The sequence below is a fragment of the Tursiops truncatus genome, chromosome 15, assembly GCF_011762595.2.
Source record: "Tursiops truncatus isolate mTurTru1 chromosome 15, mTurTru1.mat.Y, whole genome shotgun sequence".
NCBI lineage: Eukaryota > Metazoa > Chordata > Mammalia > Artiodactyla > Delphinidae > Tursiops > Tursiops truncatus.
The window spans coordinates 8,062,468-8,082,372 of NC_047048.1; the positions used below are offsets into that span (position 1 = coordinate 8,062,468).

Genomic DNA, 19,905 nt, shown 5'->3' on the forward strand with positions numbered 1-19,905 from the left:
TGCTCTTATTACTCCGTGCCGTTGGAGTTAAATAGCACTGTTTCTCAACTTTCGTCAGTTGTAAGAAGTTTTGAGGAATTTTCAGACCGTATTCCAGATTAGTTCACTAGAATGACCTCTGTGGATTATTCGTTTGCTCAAGAAGTCCAAATGGTTTTTAAGTTGAAGCGTAGCTGGTGATTAATGACACGTAACAACAGAAAGGAGCAGACGAAGCACACGTAGCACTGGTAGAGCAAATATCTCCCGGGAATCACCCCCCATTTCCCTCGCAGCCCACTCAGCACATCCCCAGGTGACAGTCGCCCCTGAGTCCCTGAGCCTCGTCTCAGCCCGCTGCCCACCGCTCCTAACCCTTATTCCACAGTAAAAAGACACGTGAACAGCACACGTCCTCCCCTCGCGCCAGCCGCTCTGCCCTCCAGGCCACTCATTTCCTGACCTCTGAGCCCTGTTCTGGCCGCTCCTCCACTCCTGGGTTAGGAGCCTCCTCCAAGCTCGGTCCAGCAGGTTTTCTCGAAGGCCCTTCCCGCCTCCATCCGCCGACCTCCTGCTCGCTGTCTACGTTTTCTCAAGACTGCGGCCCCTGGATCAGCGCCTCCCTCCACGCCCATGTCCTGCCTCATCCAGGGGAATTTTAAGACCCATCTGACCTGTGCAGCACCCAGGCCTCAAGTTCTTTGACCTCCTCAACCCCTGATTCCCCAAATTGCATCCTCGCCCGCAACTACTCTACCTCTCGAAGCCTGAGTTCAGGTGCCCTGTCACTGACCACATTCCGCTGTCCGTCCACCTTTCCACGTTTCTCCGTTCATCCCACCTGACCCCAGATGGCCTCCAGAGCCTGGATATCCCCTCCCAGGCTTTCCCCCAGCAGCTTGCCCTCTGCTGCCCTTCTCTCCTTCCCCAGAACACCACCCCCCGCCCTGACCCCCACTTTGGTTCTCTCTGGCCACGATACTCTGTCGCACACCTTTTCATTCCTCATCCCCCTGCAAATCCCAGCCTTGACTTAGCGCCCTGCCCGTCTTCTTCACCCAACCTCCTTGGCATCTGGGACCTACGCGGGTCGGTGCCGCCTCAGATTTGTATCTCCGGTTTCAGCAGGGTCCTCTGTGCTTCTCCCCACCCCCGCCATCACCCCCTCCATCCCCACCACCATTTCTCACCGACCTGTCTCAAGACTCCATTTCCATCTCTTCAGATCACCTCTCCTCCTGCCTTCCTACTTCATAAAGAAAACCAAGGCCGTCAACTCTCCCCACCTCAGTCCCTATAAATGTGTCTGTATGTCCCCGCCTCCTGCTCCTGTATTCAGGACCCACCTCATGCGCCTCCGGTGGCCGTCTCCTCCCTCACCTGTAGCCCCAGCTCTCTCTGTCTTCTCCCCCATCAGCTTGGAAACATCAGCTCTCTCTCATCTTTAAAGGGCCACCCTCGACCTGGGACTTCCCTTCTAGAAGCCATCCTGTCTCTCACTTTTCTTTTACAGTTAGGCTTCTTAGAATAGTAACTCCTGCCCACTACCTCCACTTTCTCACCTCCTGTTCACTATTAAGTCCACTGCAGTCTGGCTTCTGCTCCCACAGCTCTGCTGTATCTGCTCACCGAGGCCTCCAGTTACCTCCTAATGTCTAAGCACCCAGGACATCCTGGGTGCTTGTTGGACCTTCCTTTCTGCAGCACTGACACAGGGACCCTCACTGCTCACTCATCCCTTCCTCACACCACTGTCTCCTGGTTTGCCTCCCGTCTCTGTATCCTTCACGGCTCCTGCTTCCTGGGGTACCCTCTGCATGTGGGGCTTTTCCAGGATTCCATTCTCGGCCTTGCTCTTTTTCATCAAGGTCGCTGACTTAACTACAGGTTCTGTTCTAGTGGTTCCAAGTTCCTCTCTCTAGCCCGGACCATTCTTCTGAGCTTAACACCTGTCTTTCCAACTGCCTACAGAACACCTCGACGTGGGTGACCCAGAGACCCCTCAAACTCCACGTTTCCAAGACGAACCATCATCTTCTCCCTTTAATCTGCCCCTTCTGTGATACCCAGCCCAGTGACACCAGCACGCACCTCACCTCCCACACCTGAGCCCAGGGGGCCGTCCTCAGCGCCGCTCACTCTGGTCCCTCGCCGAGTCAGCCACCACGTCCTGTCAGTCCCACCCCTCACAGCTCCACCATCTGCCTGCTTTTCTCCGGCCCCATCACCGCTGCCTTGGTGCAAATCTTTATTCTTCTTTCCTCCCGACTGGGCTCCTTCCTTCCAGTCCTTCCCACTCCACCCTCCGAGCTGTCGCCAAGGCAGCCTTTCAGAAACAGAGAGCTGATCACATCATTCCCCTCATTAAAATCTTTTCGTCTCTTCCCACTGCTTTCTAGGTAATGTCCAAACTTGTGGCCTACCCTGGCCGCCCATCTCTCCACCTTTAGGTCCAACAACTCCACCACACCCCACACCCCATGTGCACACGCGTGCGCGCGCACGCACACACACACACACACACACACACACACACACACACACACACACACACACACACTTTGACCGTGCTGTTTCGTGCCTCTGTGTGTGTCTTTGCACACACCATTCCCGCTTTCTGGAGCAGCCTCCTACCATCTTCACTTCGCTGCCTAGTTTTTCTAGTTAATCCCTTTGTCCTTCAAGATTCAGTTTATAATCACCACGTCTCCCAGGAAGCCTCCCCGGCCCCCTCCCCAGGCTGAGCTGAGTACTCTCCCTCAGCGCCCACCTCCGTGGCGCCCCACGCTTGCCTCCCTTATCACGCCTTACTGGGGTCACCTATCTGTATACTTCTCTGTGTCCCCACTAAACCATGGGTCATGCAGGGACAGACGGGGACCTCACGTCACGACAGAGCAGGTCCTCGATGAGCGTGTGTTCGGTTTCAGAATGGTTCTAGCCCAGGTGTTTCGAGATGCTCTCAGAAGAGCAGGGAGCTGCCACAGTCCACACGGCAATGTCTGGGAGTGGAGGGCGGAGGGCGGAGGGCGTACCGCGTAGTGGCGGGCCGGGGCCGGGGCCGGGGCGGGTCTCCCCGCTGGGCCTGCCCCTCAGTCTGCCTCCTCTCCCTCCCTCAGCCTACATGAAGCGGCGGCACAGCTCGGTCAGCGACAGCCAGCCCTGCGAGCCGCCCTCCACTGGCATCGACTACAGCCAGGGCGCCAGCCCCCAGCCCCAGCACCAGCTGAAGAAACCCCGAGTGGTGCTGGCTCCCGAGGAGAAGGAAGCTCTGAAACGAGCGTATCAGCAAAAGCCATACCCGTCACCAAAAACCATCGAGGAGCTCGCCACCCAGCTCAACTTGAAAACCAGCACCGTCATCAACTGGTTCCACAATTACAGGTACGGCCCTGCTCTCACCCAGTAGGTCAGCTGCAGCTTAGAGGACGCGCGTTCACCCAGTAGGTCAGCTGCAGCTTAGAGGACGCGCGCTCAGCCCTCGGGAAGAGGCCGACGGGTACTGCAGACGCTGGCTGATCACCGTGCACAGGGACACGTGCTGGGGACTGATAACTTGGTGTTTGGTCGGTTAATTGGCTTCTTATTCGTATTGGCGTTGTAAACCCCAAAGACGTAGGGTCATATGGTTAGAGACCAGAACAAAAATCTCTCAGGGCTATCATTTAAAAAGGGAGAGTGTAGTCATTCATGGTTCCACAGTAGTGACCGTGTATTTGGTGATTTTTTTAACGCTTTCTCAGGGTCTTGTACAGTATTGTTTTCCAAATTAGTTTGATTAGTTTTGTAATTAAATCAATTAGGTAGTGTAAGACCCTTTCTTCTGGGAAAGTCATGAGTTAATGAAGATTTATTGAGCATCTACTAGGTCTACAGACACTGAGCTATGTGTTGTAACCAGCACTGTATCACTTGATCCTCACAACTGTGTAAGAGATATAGTTTTTTCCACGTTTTATAGATGAAAACATAAAGCGCAGAGGGGTTAAATAACTTACCTGAGGAGGGAAGGGCCCAGTGCTCTCCTCTAGAACAAAGGACTGGGGTAAAATATTTGGATTAGATAACGGAGATCCACTGACAGATAATGAATTGGCGATCACCGCTAAAACCAAGACTCCCTACTGCTAGAAACCAAGAACTCTCAGTGGCCTGATGGAAATTCCTGCCTGTTTAGTGCCTTGTATGCGGCCATCTCGATCGCTAGTTCCCATCAAAACATCATTTTCCCTAGGGCTCAGCAGAACTGGGGTAGGTGCTCCTGGTTATACCAAGGTGACAAGTACACATGTATAACCAGTGCAGGCGGAGCCCTCATGGTTCCTCACCTGAAGTAAGTGGCAGGTAACAGAAGATCACAGACGGTCAGGGGCTAGAGGGAGGAGTTGTGTCTCAGACTGGGGCCTGCCTCATCGGATAGGCTCTGCTGGAGCTTCTGACAGAGCACAATTGTTCCCAGGTTCTGAACAAATTGGAAAATTTTTAACTATTAGATGGGAGCCAAAATAATACCTTTATTGCTGATGAAGGCCACGTTAGCAGATGTAGCTTAGTGTGAGAGCCAAAGAGCCTTGCTCCCTGACCCTGAAAACCAGGCCAGTTTATCCGTCACGGCACCACTGGCCCCCGCAGGCCTCCCCGTGTGTAGGCTGGCTCCCAAGAAGACGAAGTACATGAGCGGAGCACGGCTAGCTCATCATCCTAAACTTACCAATCCGATGAAAACAGAGGCAGAGTAAGGTCAGCAGTTACAATAACGGAGAGCTCCCTCTGCACGGAAGGAAACCTCCGAAGTAGTAAACTAAAGTGCAGTGAAGGCTAGTGAATGGAAACGTGGGCAGAAGCTCACCCGAGCCTCTCCTTGCCAGGCGTCCTTTCACTTTCTAGACACAAAGGTGCGTTTGAATGTGTACTTTTGAGTCTTCTGCGAGTTATGTCCATTTTAATCCAAGAATCATAACCCTGGACAGGGGTGCCGGGAGCTGTAGATGGCTGAGTATCTGGGTAAAGGTGCTACCAGTCGCGCAAAACATCTCCAAAGCCACTTCCCCCGGCCCTGCTGGGGCCACCTTTTTTTTTTTTCCAGATCCCCCTACAGGCCTCAGTCGAGTAGCAGTCACTGCCTCCTGGCCAGGGCACGTGCTCTCCACGTTTCCCAGCTGGCCTCCTGACCACCACAGTAATGCCAGCTGGTCATTGTGGAGATGCCTCGCTTGAGCATTTAAGCAGGTTCAACTATAAAGAGAGAAGGGGGAGATGGGAGGAATAGCAGTAGAACCTCAAAAGCTAGCCATGAGCTCAGGTCCGGACCTAGAGTAGGTGGATGCGCAATAAACGCTTTCTGTCAAACGTACCCCACAACAAAGCAGGCTGGGAAGTCAAGTGGCACAACCGAGGGCAGAGGTGAGTTTCACCTGCAGAGATCTGGATGGAATATCCTGGAAGAGGTATGATACGGCAGAGTCTTGAAAGAAGAACTGAACTAGAGAAGAATTTTATAAGCCACAAAATAGGCTGGATGAGAAGCGACACCAGGTCATTCAGAACTGGCATAAAGCCCAAAGAATTGCAGTCCCTTGCCTAAGGTCACCCAAAGGAAGAGTGCAGAGCAGAGATTCCAGCTGAGCGAGCACTCTCTCCGTGGCTTTAGCTCTTCCGCTTAAATGCTTAGACTAGACCCGCTTACCTGGTACGTCCCTCAGAGATTCACACGAGGACGAGCGCACAGTAGCACTCAGCACACATGCGCTGAACGCGTTTTAATTCCTAAGCGAGAGGGCAGTTTCTTAGGTTCTTTCCACAGGAGTTAAACAGAACTTGACTTATTTTTTACTGCGCCACTGGAACCCTTCGTAATGTTTGGGGTCGATTTTTGCCCCCATCAAAAAAATAAAATAAAACTTTACTTCCTCTTATGCTTTCACCCTAAGGAACTTAGAAGTACTCTAGGGTGACCATTTACCCAGGAATTTCAGAGCAACACAGCACAGGACACCTGGTCTCCTGCAGAAGAACAGGTCCATGAGAAGAAACTCTTCCAAGCCCTAAAAGCCATGGCGTCCTGTCAGCCTTGCATGACGTGTGTCTGAAAAGCAGATTTGTTTCTGGGACCTGATCTTTCTAGACCAGAAGATAATCCTCCTCAGGGACATGGAGACAAATCTAGGCTAAGAAGGATGACGTCTCGTATCTGCTGAGCATATAACATGTGCCAGGCACCAGGCCAAGAGCTTTGTAGATGTTATCTCATCACTTCCTCTGATCAGCAGTCGAATTCAGTGCTTGCTGCCAGCCCCGTTCTACAGAGAAAGGTTATTATACACGTTAGCCGAGCCAGCGAGGGTGGCAGCCTGGATCCCAGGCCCTGGGCATGAAGTTGTCCCTTTCCTCCCTCAGCCCTTCTGTCTCAGCCTCAGTGCTTACAACGGGGACTTTGTCGTTGAAAAGGCAGCTAGATGGTAAGAACAGAAGAATAGTTCCTTTTTTTTTTTCTTTTACTTTTTTTTTTTTTTTTTGGTCTACTTTGTGTCCTGTAGTATACATCAATATTTAATTGTAACATCTCTGCAGGGAAGACACTATTCTCCATATTTTTCTGCTAAGGAAACTGAAGCTCATAAAGGTTAAGGAACTTGCCCAAGTTGCCCGGCTAGGGAGTGACAAGCCAGATTTCAAACCCAGGTTTTGCCTGGTTCCAAAAGGCCTGTTCCCCAAGCCGGGCCAGGCTGCCCCTGAGACTCAGAGTTAGTCCAGGGTGGGCCTGTGGCCTGGATGGGACCAAACCCTCAGCTGCCCGGCTAGCCTCCCACCTCCGTAACCAGGGTGGAATGGGCATTTCTGGCTGCCAAAGGGCATAAAAGCCAGTAAAGAGCAGGTTCGCCCTCCCAGCAAAGTGCCCAGGAACCCGTTTATGGGAGCTGCCATTTCACAGGCTCCCAAGGGCACCCAAGGGAAGGAGAAAAGTCTTCCGTTATCCCTGGGAACTTCTGGGGGGCCTCAGGATCTCACCCGGGTAGCTCTGGCTCAGGAATCATCTTCAGGACAAGGGTCAGAGCTCACCCTATGCGTGGAGCAAAAAACTATGTAGCAGATAACCGTGACCAGAGTTCTGATATACTGGACGCAACTACAGCCGGATTCTCCCTGGCCCCAGCCTCCCCACGTCCAGCACAGGAGCTGGCATATCGTGGGTTCTCAAAAAATGTTACCTTTATTGAGTTATAGGCACCGTATAAAATATCTTCGCGTATGCCTAACCCCAGGGCTTTCTGCAGGCCCAGTCTCTGCAGGACACTGGGCTTGGTGCTCATTTCCCTGAAGATGCTTTTCCACGAACAGTTGGCTCACGATCAGAGGCTCTTTCAGCTCTTTGGAAGAAACACCTAGGGAGACTTCTGATTGAGCCCAGTACTGTGAGCGTGATGGGAAGAGAAATTCCAACACAAGACAAAACAGACTTAACAACAGCCCTTTCATCACGTCACAAAGGCTCCAAAACAGGGAAGGCCAGGCCGTCCCTGGTGGCGCAGCGGTTGGGAGTCCACCTGTCGATGCAGGGGACACGGGTTCGTGCCCCGGTCCGGGAGGATCCCACATGCCGCAGAGCGGCTGGGCCCGTGAACCATGGCCGCTGAGCCTGCCCGTCCGGAGCCTGTGCTCCGCAGCCGGAGAGGCCACAACAGTGAGAGGCCCGCGTACCGCAAAAAAAAAAAAAAAAAACACAGGGAAGGCCAGGGCCCTTCTGTAGCTGTTTCCTCCAGACCCCACAAAACAGTGAAGCACACTTTCCACCGTAGGCTGAACTCAGCTTGATTAAAACATGCTTGGTGCGTTGGAGCACGTTATTTGGTCTCCTTCCTGCTTGATCAGAAATGACCCTTTCCTGGTTTTCTTTTAGACGAGGGAGTTAGTTGAAATACATAATTTGTCAGAATCCCGCCTCAGCCTTGACCAGAGGCCCTGCCTGGCCCGTGGCTCAGAGCGGGACACTGAAGATTTTCACTTTGGGCGCCGTCTAGTAATTGGTTCTCTGTCACAAAGTCCAGATGAGGAAGCAGTGGTTATCATTCATGCTCTCCTTCCACATATGAATTCAGTCGCCCTTGATCACTGTACACCAAGCACCATGCTAGCCTGGGGTGTGCTAGGAATGGGACCTCGCCATTCCCAGCCTGGTTGGAGGTCGACTGGCACGGAGGTGGAGGAACCGTGCCATTAAATAAGTAACGCTGGCGCTCCATCCTTGTGAAGAGGGGACTGGCGTGCCAGCCAAGGGACAGGTTACGCAGAGGCACCGAGTTTAGGAAACCGCGGGGTCTTTGCTGGCTCCCGGCTGGGAAGGGCGGGGCGGCTTTAAAGAGGGGCCGCCCAGGAGCCGGCCCTGCTCTGCTCTGGGGCCCACAGGGGCCTCAATGGCTGTTCGGCGGGTGGGAGTGTGAGATGCGGTGCGGTGGATGGAGAGAGGGCGTCGGGGCGGAGATGGCAGGAGGCTCAGGCCGCAAGGGAAGGGGCGCAGAGCGCCCGTGCGCGGCGGCCCCCTCATGGCGCCCCCCTGCTTGTGTCTCGTAGGTCTCGGATCCGCAGAGAACTGTTTATTGAGGAGATTCAGGCCGGGAGCCAGGGCCAGGCCGGGGCCAGCGACTCGCCGTCGGCCCGGAGCGGCCGGGCAGCGCCCAGCTCGGAGGGCGACAGCTGCGACGGCGTGGAGGCCGCCGAGGGCCCGGGCGCCGCGGATGCCGAAGAGTCGGGCGGCCCCGGGGCCGCCGCCAAGTCTCAGGGAGGAGGGCCGGCCGAGGCGGCCGCAGCCGCGGCCCCGGAGGAGCGGGAGGAGGCGCCGCGGCCGGCGGAGAAGGCGGAGCCGCCGCCCTCGGGGACCCCGGCCCCGGACGCCGCCACCGACGAGAGCCGGCCCCAGGCGCCACCGCCGCCGCCCGAGGGCCCCGCGGACGGCCCGGGGCCCGTGCCAAACCCCGCCGCCGCCGCGCCCGCGGCCGGGGAGGACGCCGCTACCTCAGCCGCCCCGCCGGGGGAGGGCCCGTGCAGGGCCCGGGACGGCGCCGACAGGAGTTCCGCTTTGCCAAGCACCAGCGCGCCCGCGGCCGCCCGCAGGCCCAGCTCGCTGCAGAGCCTCTTCGGCCTCCCGGAGGCAGCGGGCGCCAGGGACTCGCGAGACAACCCCTTGAGGAAGAAGAAGGCCGCCAACTTGAACAGCATAATCCACCGCCTGGAGAAGGCCGCCAGCCGGGAGGAGCCCATCGAATGGGAGTTCTGAGAGGGCGCCGCCCGCCCGTCCCGCCGAGCCGGGCCGAGTCTGGCCGAGCCGGGCCGCGCCTGACCGGGCAGGGCAGAGTCGGGCCGAGCTGGGCCTAGTCGAGCCGAGCTGGGCCGAGTCGAGCCAAGTCTGGCCGAGCCGGGCCGAACCGGGCCGGGCAGGAGGGGGGGCGCCGACTCCGCGGCCTGGACCTTGTTGCGCACTTACCGCCCTGCGGGCCACAGGGCAAAATCGCCATAGGCCAAGGTGCATATAGAAAACAAAGGAGCATTAAGCCCAATCTATGTCGTGTTTTCAAGGAAGAAAACGGAAATGTGTAGTCGAGCTTTTTTGTACCCTGAAGTGTTTTTTTTATTGCCCTAAGTGATTTCCACAGGTTCTGGAATAACTCTTACAGCTTTGCCTTGCGCCCTCCTCTTTCGTGTGGGCTTTAAAAAAAAAAAAAAAATCAAACCCACATATTAAAAGGGGGCTTTTTATCTGCCATCTAATGGCTTCAGAGCGATAATACACTATTATCTTCTTAAACCAGGAAAAAAAGGGGGGGGGGATTTTTCAGAAAAATTTAAAAAGAAAGTTTTTGTAGCTCTTCAGTTGCCACTAAGAGATTGCACAGTCAAACCGACTCTAAACACACTAGTTTGGATTCCTAAATATTTTCAAGCAAAGAATCTTCTCCTTTGAAACTTTGAATTAAAGTAAAACACATTTACTTCACATATTTTTTAACAAAAAGAAAAGTCACATCAGGAAACTCTCTGATTTTGTGGTAGCTGACGTAGTGTTTTCTCGTGCGTGAATAGAATCCTGACACGTAGTGCACATTGATCCATAGCTTTAACTGACTCTGGGCTTTTGCTGACCAGGGTTTGTTCAATACACTCCATTCTAGGCCAAATCAGGACAAAAAGAAAAGATCCGAATCTAGGTATTTTATAATCTGCTTTTTAACCTCTAACCGCAGAGCACGCTGATCAGACCTCATATCTCGGAGGTGTAGGAGACAAGTTAGAACTGTAGCATGTACCCGTTCATTTTGTTTAATTTATGGTGTCTTACGTCTGTGTTAGTGCGTCCTGCACACGTACGAGCGTTGAAAGAAAGGAGGAAAGAGTAGGCCGCGAAGGTCGCCGCAGGCAGATCTGGGGCCACACAGGGCCCCTCGTAGGCAGCAGTCTTTCCACGACACAGAAGGCACCGCACCTCACACCACTCTCCCGGGCACCTGATGGACTGAGCCCCACCAGGGGACGCCGCTCCCTGGGCCTGGGCAGGGCTTGCGCATGCGCACACGCGCTCTCTCTATCTCTCTCTTTCTCTCTCCCCCCTCCCCCTCCCTCCCTCCCTCCTTCCCTCCCTTTCTCTCTCTCTCTCTCTCTCTCTCTCTCTCTCTCTCTCTCTCTCTCTCTCTCTCTCTCTCTCTCTCTCTCTCTCTCCCCCCCTCCCTCCCTCCTTCCCTTTCTTCCCACCACAAGCACTGATGACTGTTGACGTCGTGGGAAGCCTCCTTCCTTCCCTGCAGAAGAGAGAACGTGGCAGTCTGGGCTCGGCTCCCACCCCCGTAGAGATGGCCCAAACTCACACCAAAACGCTGATGCTCTTCACTTCCAGACCAGACCGTTGGCCCTCCATTCATTTTGCCTCTTGGAACGTTCTTTTATGCACAGTTTAGGGCAGTCTAAGTACAAATCAAAAGTCTAACTTGTCTCTGATTCCTCCTGTCGTCTATGTGTATATGCGTGAGAACAGAGGTGGATGAGAGTGTGCGTGTGTGCGTGTGTGCAATTTTATACGTCTGTGTATTTTCTTAAGTACCTGTGCACACATAGAGTGCATTACTGCCACCTTTTTTCAATAAGCTGTTTTATCAGTTATGGCTTCTACAAGTTTGCTAATTTAGACTCCTTTATTGCCATATCTTTAAACTAACAATAGATGATTTCGGTATATATATATATTTTTTTTTGCTTATTTATAGGTGCTGTATTTTATTATCTGATTGTTAGGAAGGGATGAGAGGGGCAAATATTCTTTAGCGGGATAGACTGCCGGCAGTATTGGGTATAATTTACAAGATGTAGTTGTCATACTGTATATTACTGATTGAAACCTTTTTGACCGTATTGTGTATCATTGAAACCTTTGTCTTAGGTCAACATCTTTGGATGACATTTTAATGGTGCATTCATTATTTCTTAAGTTTAATTGATATTACCTTTTTTTGATTTGGGGGGGTGGGAGGGAGTTCTAATTTTAAAGGTATGCTCCCGCTATTACACCTCAGTGTGCTTGTATTAATTAACTTGTAGGACTTTGACTGTAAGATGTGAAACCACATTTCTTGCATGATGTTTTAGAAATTATGTATTTCATTTACAGTCTTCTAACCTGCAACTGCAGCACTTAGTTCAAGTTTTCACAAGTTTAAGAGTCACTACACTAAAGACTATGCCTTTTCATGAATAAGAAGTTTGCAGAAGGCTCTAGGAGGCTGGGAGGCAGGCCGTTTGTCTTTTGATGGTTGCATATCATCTCTGAACTTGAAATCTGGTTCGGTGAGCAGAGAATTCAACATGGAGGAGCTTAAGGGGAAAACGGATTCACATCTGGCTGAATCCAGGTGCGGTGAGAAGAGCGAGTTTGCATTCGTGACCCTCAGGACAGCAAGCAGCAGAGCCCCTGACAGCACTGTGTGGCCCTCTCCACGAAAACCTCGCGGAGGGATGCGGTCACCACGTGCGCTCAATCTCCAAATGCCTGGTTTTCATTAGAACGAAAAGCAGGGCGTTAACAGGGAACACTAGGGTAGTATTTTCGTTTTAAAGGCATGACTGTTACCTGCTAAGGTGTGAAATCTGAGGAAATTGAAAAAGTATAAATCTGTCCATCCTAGTGGCCAAATAGTACCGTCTAAAACAGCCGCTTTGGCTCTTTCAGGCAATTTAGTCATTTTTGTTGTCGTCTCTTTGTTTTTAAACTAGGTTATTGTTGATTTCCATTCTATCTTTTTTGCCAGGCTTACATCTGGGTGCTCGATACAATCAGTTGGTTAAATTTTGCTTGCAGTTCCATGTTTGTATTTTTTCTCTATTTATTTTATTTTTATTTTTTTTGATTGCGATCCCAACACTATGATCTCTTGTGTTAAGCTGTCACTATAATACTTTTAAGAGCTGCCACTAAATAACAGAAACCTGGCGGGGGGGAGTGTCCCCCTCCTCTTTGCGCCCCTCATTCTGAGTCCAAGGGTTGATCTTTCATCTTGAGAAGCAATATTCAAGTGCCTTGAACAGCATCCTCTCCGTGGGCTTTACCTTCAGCTGGCTGGCGTTCCAAGCAGTAGCTCCCACAGGCAGCCGACCTCTTCCTCTTTCCGCTCCATCAGTTTAAAAAGCTGATTTGTACCTCTCCCCTGGGGAAAACGGTTTCGTATAAAACACTAACACTTAATTACAAGCTCCATTATACCATTTTAAATGGCTTCTTTTTGTTAATTGAAGGCAGTGTTCGTAAGTTAAGGTTTTTGCCATTACTTAGCTGGCTGAGTGGAGGCTCCGCATACAATCAGTGTTCACGTTCAGCCTCTCGACCCTTGGTTCCCGCCCACGTTCTCCTGTGGTGTCTGAGGTGGAAGGGGTGTGGGTTCTGTCCCAGCCCTGCGGTTGTCTGTGATCTCTGTCTACCAGACCGCCCTTCTTTAGGAAGGATTACCGCAGCCATCTAGCTCTAACTCGGTTTTCCTCAGAGCCTACCTTCCCAAAGAACATCACGACACAAGGTGGCTTACGGTCAGCAGACTGGGGAGAAGTCTCCAGGAAATGCCAGGATCTTGTATGACTACTCTCAAGCCATGGCCACTACGTCTGGGAAAGTGACCGAGGCAAAAAGATGAGAGTTCATGGCCTCCCTGGGACAGTTTCCCTGAACTTCCAAAGCACAAATGCCTCCCTGCTCACCTCCCTCCTGTGGGCCTCTTTGTTTTCCCCCCGTTTAAAAGCCAGATGCGCTGGTTGTTGGTCCCGACCCACAGTACGACAGAGCTTTGGGTTAAGTGTGCGTCTGTTCTCCCTCTGGCTGCGAGAGACCCTCCCCAGCCAGCCCCAGGCCCAGCCGCCAGCTCCAGGAGGAAGGAAACACCCGAACGCCTCCATGCCTGGGGCCACATCAGCCCACAGCCCTGAGCAGACCAAGCAGAGGGCAGGTTGTACGCAAGCTCTGGCATCAGCTAACTACCCTCAGATCACCCAGCAGTCGTGCCCTAAGAGGTCGGGACGAGAGTCACCGGACAGCTCTGTCCGCAGGCAGGTGCCTTTCCGGCTAAAGTTGGCCTGGGTTTCTTTGTTCTCCCTGAATTCATGTCCTTACATGCAGGGGTGATCAATGAACTCTATTGACTTTCTATGCAATGTTTTTCATTCCTCTGATTGTAGGAAAACAAACCTCCCTGAAAATAGCAGAGGAGCCAGGGGGAGCATAACGGGCCGTCCTTCAGGGATGAGCACAGAGTGAAAGAGCGATGGTGATTTACTAGGTCTTGAACTTGGGGACAGTAGCCTTTGCCTTAAATGCACTGTGGCAGGCACCTCTCGACGAGCCGGTGAAAACAAGAGTCTGTCCTTAGCCGTCCCAAGCTGCTCCTCTCTGAGGCCAGTAAGCCAGCTGCGTGGAGGGAGGGGGTAGAGCAGGGCGAGGTCCTGGCCAGCGTGGTGGGCTGGTGGCCGCGCCCCTTCAGCCTGGAGGTGTGGCTCCCTCCCTGATGTCCTTTGTTGTCACACTCATGTGTCCCCTTCTACCTCACTAACCATGCTCCCACTCGATCTCACCCCTCACCCCTCAGAAGCGTGTGGCAAGTGGGATCCGGGAAGGGAAAACCTAGAGGCGTGGCGTCCGTGAGTGCAGGCGGCTTCCCTCTTGCACAACACGGACAGACAGCTGTTCTCTGTGAGGCACGGGGACTCTCCTCGTGGCTTCCACCTGTTCCTGAAGCTCTCACAGCTGTTTCCTTTGCAGGCAGGGGCCGTCTCGGGCCTCAGAGGGCCTTGCCTTTGGCCGCCTCTGCACTCTGTCCATTCCTGGTCAGCTGTTAAGATCCGTCACAGCCATTTCCCTTGCCCTGGGCTGCCCCTCCATGGCCACGTGAGGTCACTTCCCCAGGATTCCCACTTGGCCTCGGGGAGCTCTGTTGTCTCTGGCACTGGGAGGTTATCGTTTCAGCACCTCCGTGGGAATCTTCTGAAGGACAGGAGAGAATACGGCCTTCTCCAGCCCTCATGCCCAGTCTTCAGTCACGTGACCCTTTCTTCCCCAGAGAATAGGCCAGTTTCCGCCCCGTGCTGAAGAAAACCAGCTCCTAGGGCTGCTGGTTAGGTGTGGTGGCCAGAGCGTTCTGATGGAAAGAACTTGGAAGCGCTCGCCAGGAAGAGCTTAATTTGGAAATCCCCCGGCTGCTGCTGCGGTCTCGTTTGGGCCTTGATGGCGTTAGGGTAGCCTTTGTGACCCCCGAGGCAGAGCTCCTGCCCTAAGTGTCAAGGTGATGGCCTGGGACTCCAACATGCTGTACGTCTGTTTCCCCAGTGCACTGAATGTCGGTCCGGCCAGCACACCTGCTTGCTAAGAGGATGGTCCAGTTTGGCAATGTTCATTCCCATTCCCATCCGTCGCTGCCTTTTGGTAGATGAAAACTACCGGGAAACGAAGGGAAAGCAAGTTAAAGTTCCAAAAAGATCAAGGCTTTGAGACCCTTAGAGATGTGCAGAAAACCGAGGCCAGAGCACTCGGGGCTGATCGAGGTGGCAGAGGAAGGGGCGTGGGCAGTGCCGAGCTGAGCATAAAATGAGCCCTGCCCTGGAGTCTGCCCTGCCCTAGCAGCCTGGGAGCCTCATCCCTGGGAAGAAGGACATGCAATTCCCCACCACCACCACCACCACCACCGTCTGTCCCATCGCAGGAACTGCCCCCACCAGCCCAGGCCCTGCTACCACCCCTTCCGTCACCACCTTCCCTCCAAAGAGACTGTGTCCACGCTGTCAGTGGCATCCTCCCCATTTTCATTTTTGGATGAAGTGACATTTAGCTTTAACAAGACATTTCCAAAGCGCCTAGTCTCCTCCAAAATGCTAATTTTAAAAGTTGGGCATTGTAGGTGAAGGACCTTAAAAAAAAAAAAAAAGGCTAGTGAGAGAAAGACATTAGGCTAGGCATAAATGCGCACTTCCATCCCCGCCATTCAACATCTAAAATAGCTCTGAGTTGCTTTTCATGGATCATTTTAGCTTATCCAATAGTGTAGAGTCTGTGTTACTGTAATTTCTGTAGTGTTTAGGCTTTCATCTCTACCACAAAATATGCTATATGCTATGAATCAAGCTTTCTGTGATCAGAAAGGAAAGGTGCCTTATATCCCAATGTCATGGCTACATCCCTATGGAGAATAATCAGAAGCACAGTGTGTACGGAAGCATTGGGACTTCCGTTGGTGAAACCAGACACCAGTCAGCGAGACGCATTGAAGTGGCACGGGGCTGCTTTTGTTTTCTGGTTCCCTTTTTTCTCCTTTTCGTTTTCCTTTTTTTGTTCTTTTCTCTCTCTCTTTTTTTTTTTTTTTTTTTTTTTTTTTTGCCTACTTCGCTTTAAACAGAAAGCACTTAAATAGAGGACCATGTGTGAAAGCTCTGTGCAGCAGAAATCACTTTTCTTCATTTTTAAGAGGTAACGTATTGCACGCCAAATGAACTCAAAGTAAGCTTTAGACCAGGGCGACTCAGGTTGTGGAGGAGTAGGACAAGTTTGTCCACTGTAGTTCCGTGTGTTCATGAACTGAAGGGAAAACGGGCCTCCCCGGCATCCCCCCCACCCCCATCTCAGCTTGCCTCTTGCTGCCCGCCAAGCTAGGCGTGTAGGGCCCACGGGCACCCACCAGAACTGGCTGGGTGGCAGGGCGGGCGGAGGGGGTCTGTGACTCAGCAGCTGAGAACCTTCCCCAGTGTGAGACCACAGCTATCCCTTCCAGCACTTAACCTTTTCTTGTTGAGATGGATTGCTACTGACCCGCCAGCGTGCGTGAGGATAATTATAAAAGGATGTTTCCTTGAGAAAAAAAAAAAAATTATTTCTAGCCTCTTCTATTTATTATTAGGTTAGTCCTTTAAGTACTTACCAGGAGTATATTGTTATTTTGTGTCGTTGTTGTTGTCATAAATGCTTTTTGCTATCACTCCAGTGGTTACCGTCTTCTGCCCCCTGCCCTCCCCCGCCCCAAAGAACCCAAGGGTCTGAAGATGCCGGTGGGGGGGCGGGGGGGCAGCGGGGGCTTCTCCAGCAGAATCAGACATCTGTCTCCAGGGCAGCCACCCAAACACTGGTGGTCTCCACACGTCTAACTTTTCAAAATGAGAGAGTTGATGAACAAAAAAAAAAAATGTACCAATGTAAGGAAACGCGGGTTGAAGGACGCTTGCGTGAGGAGCTATAGAGGAGACTTAGAAAAAGCAAAGCTCAGTTCCCCAAAGCCTCCTAGAGCCTCTGGTCAGACTTCTGGGTTCATGACGTTTCAGGAGCCCCGGGCAGAGCGGGTGCGGCGGCCTGGTCGAGCCTGACTTCGGGTGAGAGAGGTTTCCGGCAAGGCTCACATGGGCTGGCAGGTTTCGGTTGGCTTTTGTTTCTGTTGTTGTTGTTTTCCTTGCCTGCGAAGTTGGTCAGAACCTTCTTGAGGAACAACCGTGTTTCTTAGTCCGGCTGCGGCTTAAGGACCCACCCCAGGGGGGTGGGGTGGAGTCCCTTATCCCCTTTCACGTGGTCAAGTGCGGAGGAAGTTTGGACCAGGGGCACAGCTTTCTGTGGCTAGAGGCACAGCCAGCAAGACACCCAGTTGCTTGCTCATCGGGTGTTGGGGTGCAGTGGGACTGGTGGTGGAGGCCAAGGTGGGGCTCCCAAAGGGCCCACCGACCGCCGACTCACTCTCCGTGCCGTGACTTTCCCTCCTCTGGCGTCATTTGGGGTCCTGCTTCTGTCCTTGTCTCTTTGAAAGAAAGCCCTCTGATGAAATAACGGCCCCCATCCCTCCCCCGCCAAAGGGTTTTCATTTCCCTCCAAGTAGTCTATGCATCTCTCTCTCTCTCTCTCTCTCTCTCTCTCTCTCTCTCTCACTCACTCTCAAACCGTTTTCTGCCTCCTCGGAAAAACGGGCATCTCATGTCCCACCCTCTGAGACCCCCTCAGAAAATGCTGTGCAGTTTGGAGGCATGAGGATTCGTTCAAACTTCCAAAAGCATTTGCGGATAGCTTGTTATAAAATAAAAGTGGGAAAAAGCAAAAGAAAACGCGGTGTCCCCCACGTCCCTTTCCACTGAGTAAGACCTATAGCTCTTTGCGATTGTGCAATAAACTACTTGCCTTGAGAGCGGGTGGCCGCGCTCCTGCCCAGACTACTAACTAACACAGCGCAGGACGGCCGGCCGCACGGCGGGCCTCTTCCAGACGACTCCTAATAAGCTCAGCTTCCCCCCCGCACCCCGTGTCTTGTGGTGTCTTACATTTTAGCAGTATTTTATATTTTCTGTAATGCACTAAGTCTTAGATGTTTTTAGAGCTCATTTGTTCATACTCACCATCACAGACTTTTTTTTTTAATCCTCACAACGACCCGATTGACCAAAAAAAAAAAAAAAAAAAAAAAAACAATCGTTTTTGTACAAATAGCTTTGAGAAGGTCTCTGTTGTGTTGCTGTGAGCCATCTCTAGTAACATTTTATTTCTGCTATTTGTTTTCGACACGGTAAGTCAAAAGTTGATCCGCCGGGCATGGGGGTGGGGGGAGGCACCCGTCGGCCCCTGGGCGTTGTCCCTTCTGTCTTTGGTCAGCCATACGATGTTTGTTCTCAGCACTGTACAACGGTCCCTATATGATATGGAGAAGCAATATCACTGTATGAAACTCACACCATGTATCATTATTATTCACTAGCACCGTAGGTGTGATAATTGAAGTAAATATCTTTTATACAAACACAAGAACGTGTGGGTCGTTTTTATTTAAAGGGCTCTGGCCTGAGGAGGAGCAGCAAACACTTTGATTTTGGGTCCAAAGGGCACCTCGAGAATCGCCTTCCCGTGCTTCCTGGGGCGTGTGGCGTCGGGGCAGGCGTCGGCCGGAACCTGGGCCGGGGGAAGGATGCGCGGGGATCTGGGGACCAGCAGGCCCTGCGGTCCTCAGGTCGCCGTCTGGGCACACGGTGACGTGCCCCGTCGCGGCCTGCATCGCTGCTTGCTGTTGTGTCGCCCTTACCGTTCGGGTACCTTTGAAGCGCTGGCCCTCCTGGCAGCCGCCTCCTTGTCTGTGAAATGGGGGTACCATCGCGAGTCGCACAGGACCAGGAATGGCGGGCGACCGTGTAGGGTGTGGCGCCGGCGGCCTGGCCTCAGCCTGCTCTGTGGGGTCTCTTGCTTCGTCCCTGACTCCTGTGATGTGAAGAAGGACAAACTCAGGGCACCTGTGAATACAGGCGAATGGGTGGGAAGACAGAGGCAGGAACCATGTCTTGTGGGCTTCCAGCATGATCGGCTCCTGAGAAAGGGCCTCTCCAGCCAGCGCTCGGGGCTGGAGGTGGGAGAGCCCTGCAGAGTTGGCTGCTATGCGCTTGTGACCGAGGAGGCTTCTCGTCTCGAGATTTACAGGATTGGAAAAGCATTGCCATCCTTGCCAATGTATGACTGGTGCGGGGGGTGGAGGGGGTGTATTAGTTCGTTGCGCCTTGATGTGTAGGTTTCAGCATGTGAAGCTGCCACACGTGATACAGAACCGTGAGCTAAACGAGACTCAATTTCCCCTCCATAGGAGACCCCAGAGCAGGGAGAGTCTCCCACCCGCGCTCGGGGCTCCCAGCAGCCCCTGTCTCAACCCGTCACTCGGCTGTGGAAGAGTAGAGCTGTCCCCGAATGTCTGCCCACCCACCCTCCATGGGAGAAGTTGGCATAAAACCAGTAAGGCTCTCCCAGGTTGGCCCTGAGAAACTTAAACCTCACTGGGAACCTTTTCTGTTTCTAGTTGAGGCACACCCCCACTTTTTAAAGACCCTTTAACTAAATTAAAAGATATAATGTAAAAAAAAAAAAAAGCACTTAGCACAAACTCCTTTTACCCAGAAGATCTCCCCAAGTGCTTTTGCCGTGAGATTTAATTAAGCAGAACTGCAGTTGCACATGGTTTTGCAGGGCTGACTCTTGTTTTTGTAAACGGGCAGCTCCAGAGGCAGAAGAACAAGCAAGATTTCACGCTCTGACTGCAGTCGGGTGCTGCCCCCACGGAGGCAGAGCGTTCCGCCTCCCTGTGCGCGGCCTTTCTCCTTTCTCTCTGGTTAAGTGGCTCTGGGCAAAATTATGTGCCTTATTTGATGCACTGGGGAATTGCAGGTTTATACGGGGTAAGGCGACACGATGATGTAATCATTAAAGTGCGTGAGTCGTCCACAGCCGTCGGTCTGCTGGTGTTTCAAAGGGCTTTCAAGTGGCTGCCTTGGGGTGTGTTGCTATCTCCTCCATGGCCCTAGATGCTGGATTTGGGGGGCACGCAATTTGCAGGCCCATGTGTGGGGAGCCAGGGTGAGAACCCAGAGGGCTGTGGAGAACTGTTGTGACGTTGGTGGGCACTTGGGAAAAGG

At 52.7% G+C, this 19,905-nt stretch overlaps 1 protein-coding gene across 7 annotated transcripts in view; it reads left to right on the forward strand.

Annotated features, from left to right (window-relative positions):
• Positions 1 to 12,484, forward strand: part of CUX1 (cut like homeobox 1) — a 348,779-nt gene extending 336,295 nt beyond the window's left edge. For all 7 annotated transcript variants that reach the window (XM_033839695.2, XM_033839699.2, XM_073791974.1 and 4 more), the window contains 2 exons: positions 3,099 to 3,363; positions 8,548 to 12,484. In XM_033839695.2, coding sequence (XP_033695586.1) covers positions 3,099 to 3,363; positions 8,548 to 9,250 — 968 coding nt within the window. In that variant the 3' untranslated portion in view covers positions 9,251 to 12,484. The remainder of the gene's footprint in view (positions 1 to 3,098; positions 3,364 to 8,547) is intronic.
• The last annotated feature ends 7,421 nt before the right edge of the window (positions 12,485 to 19,905 follow it).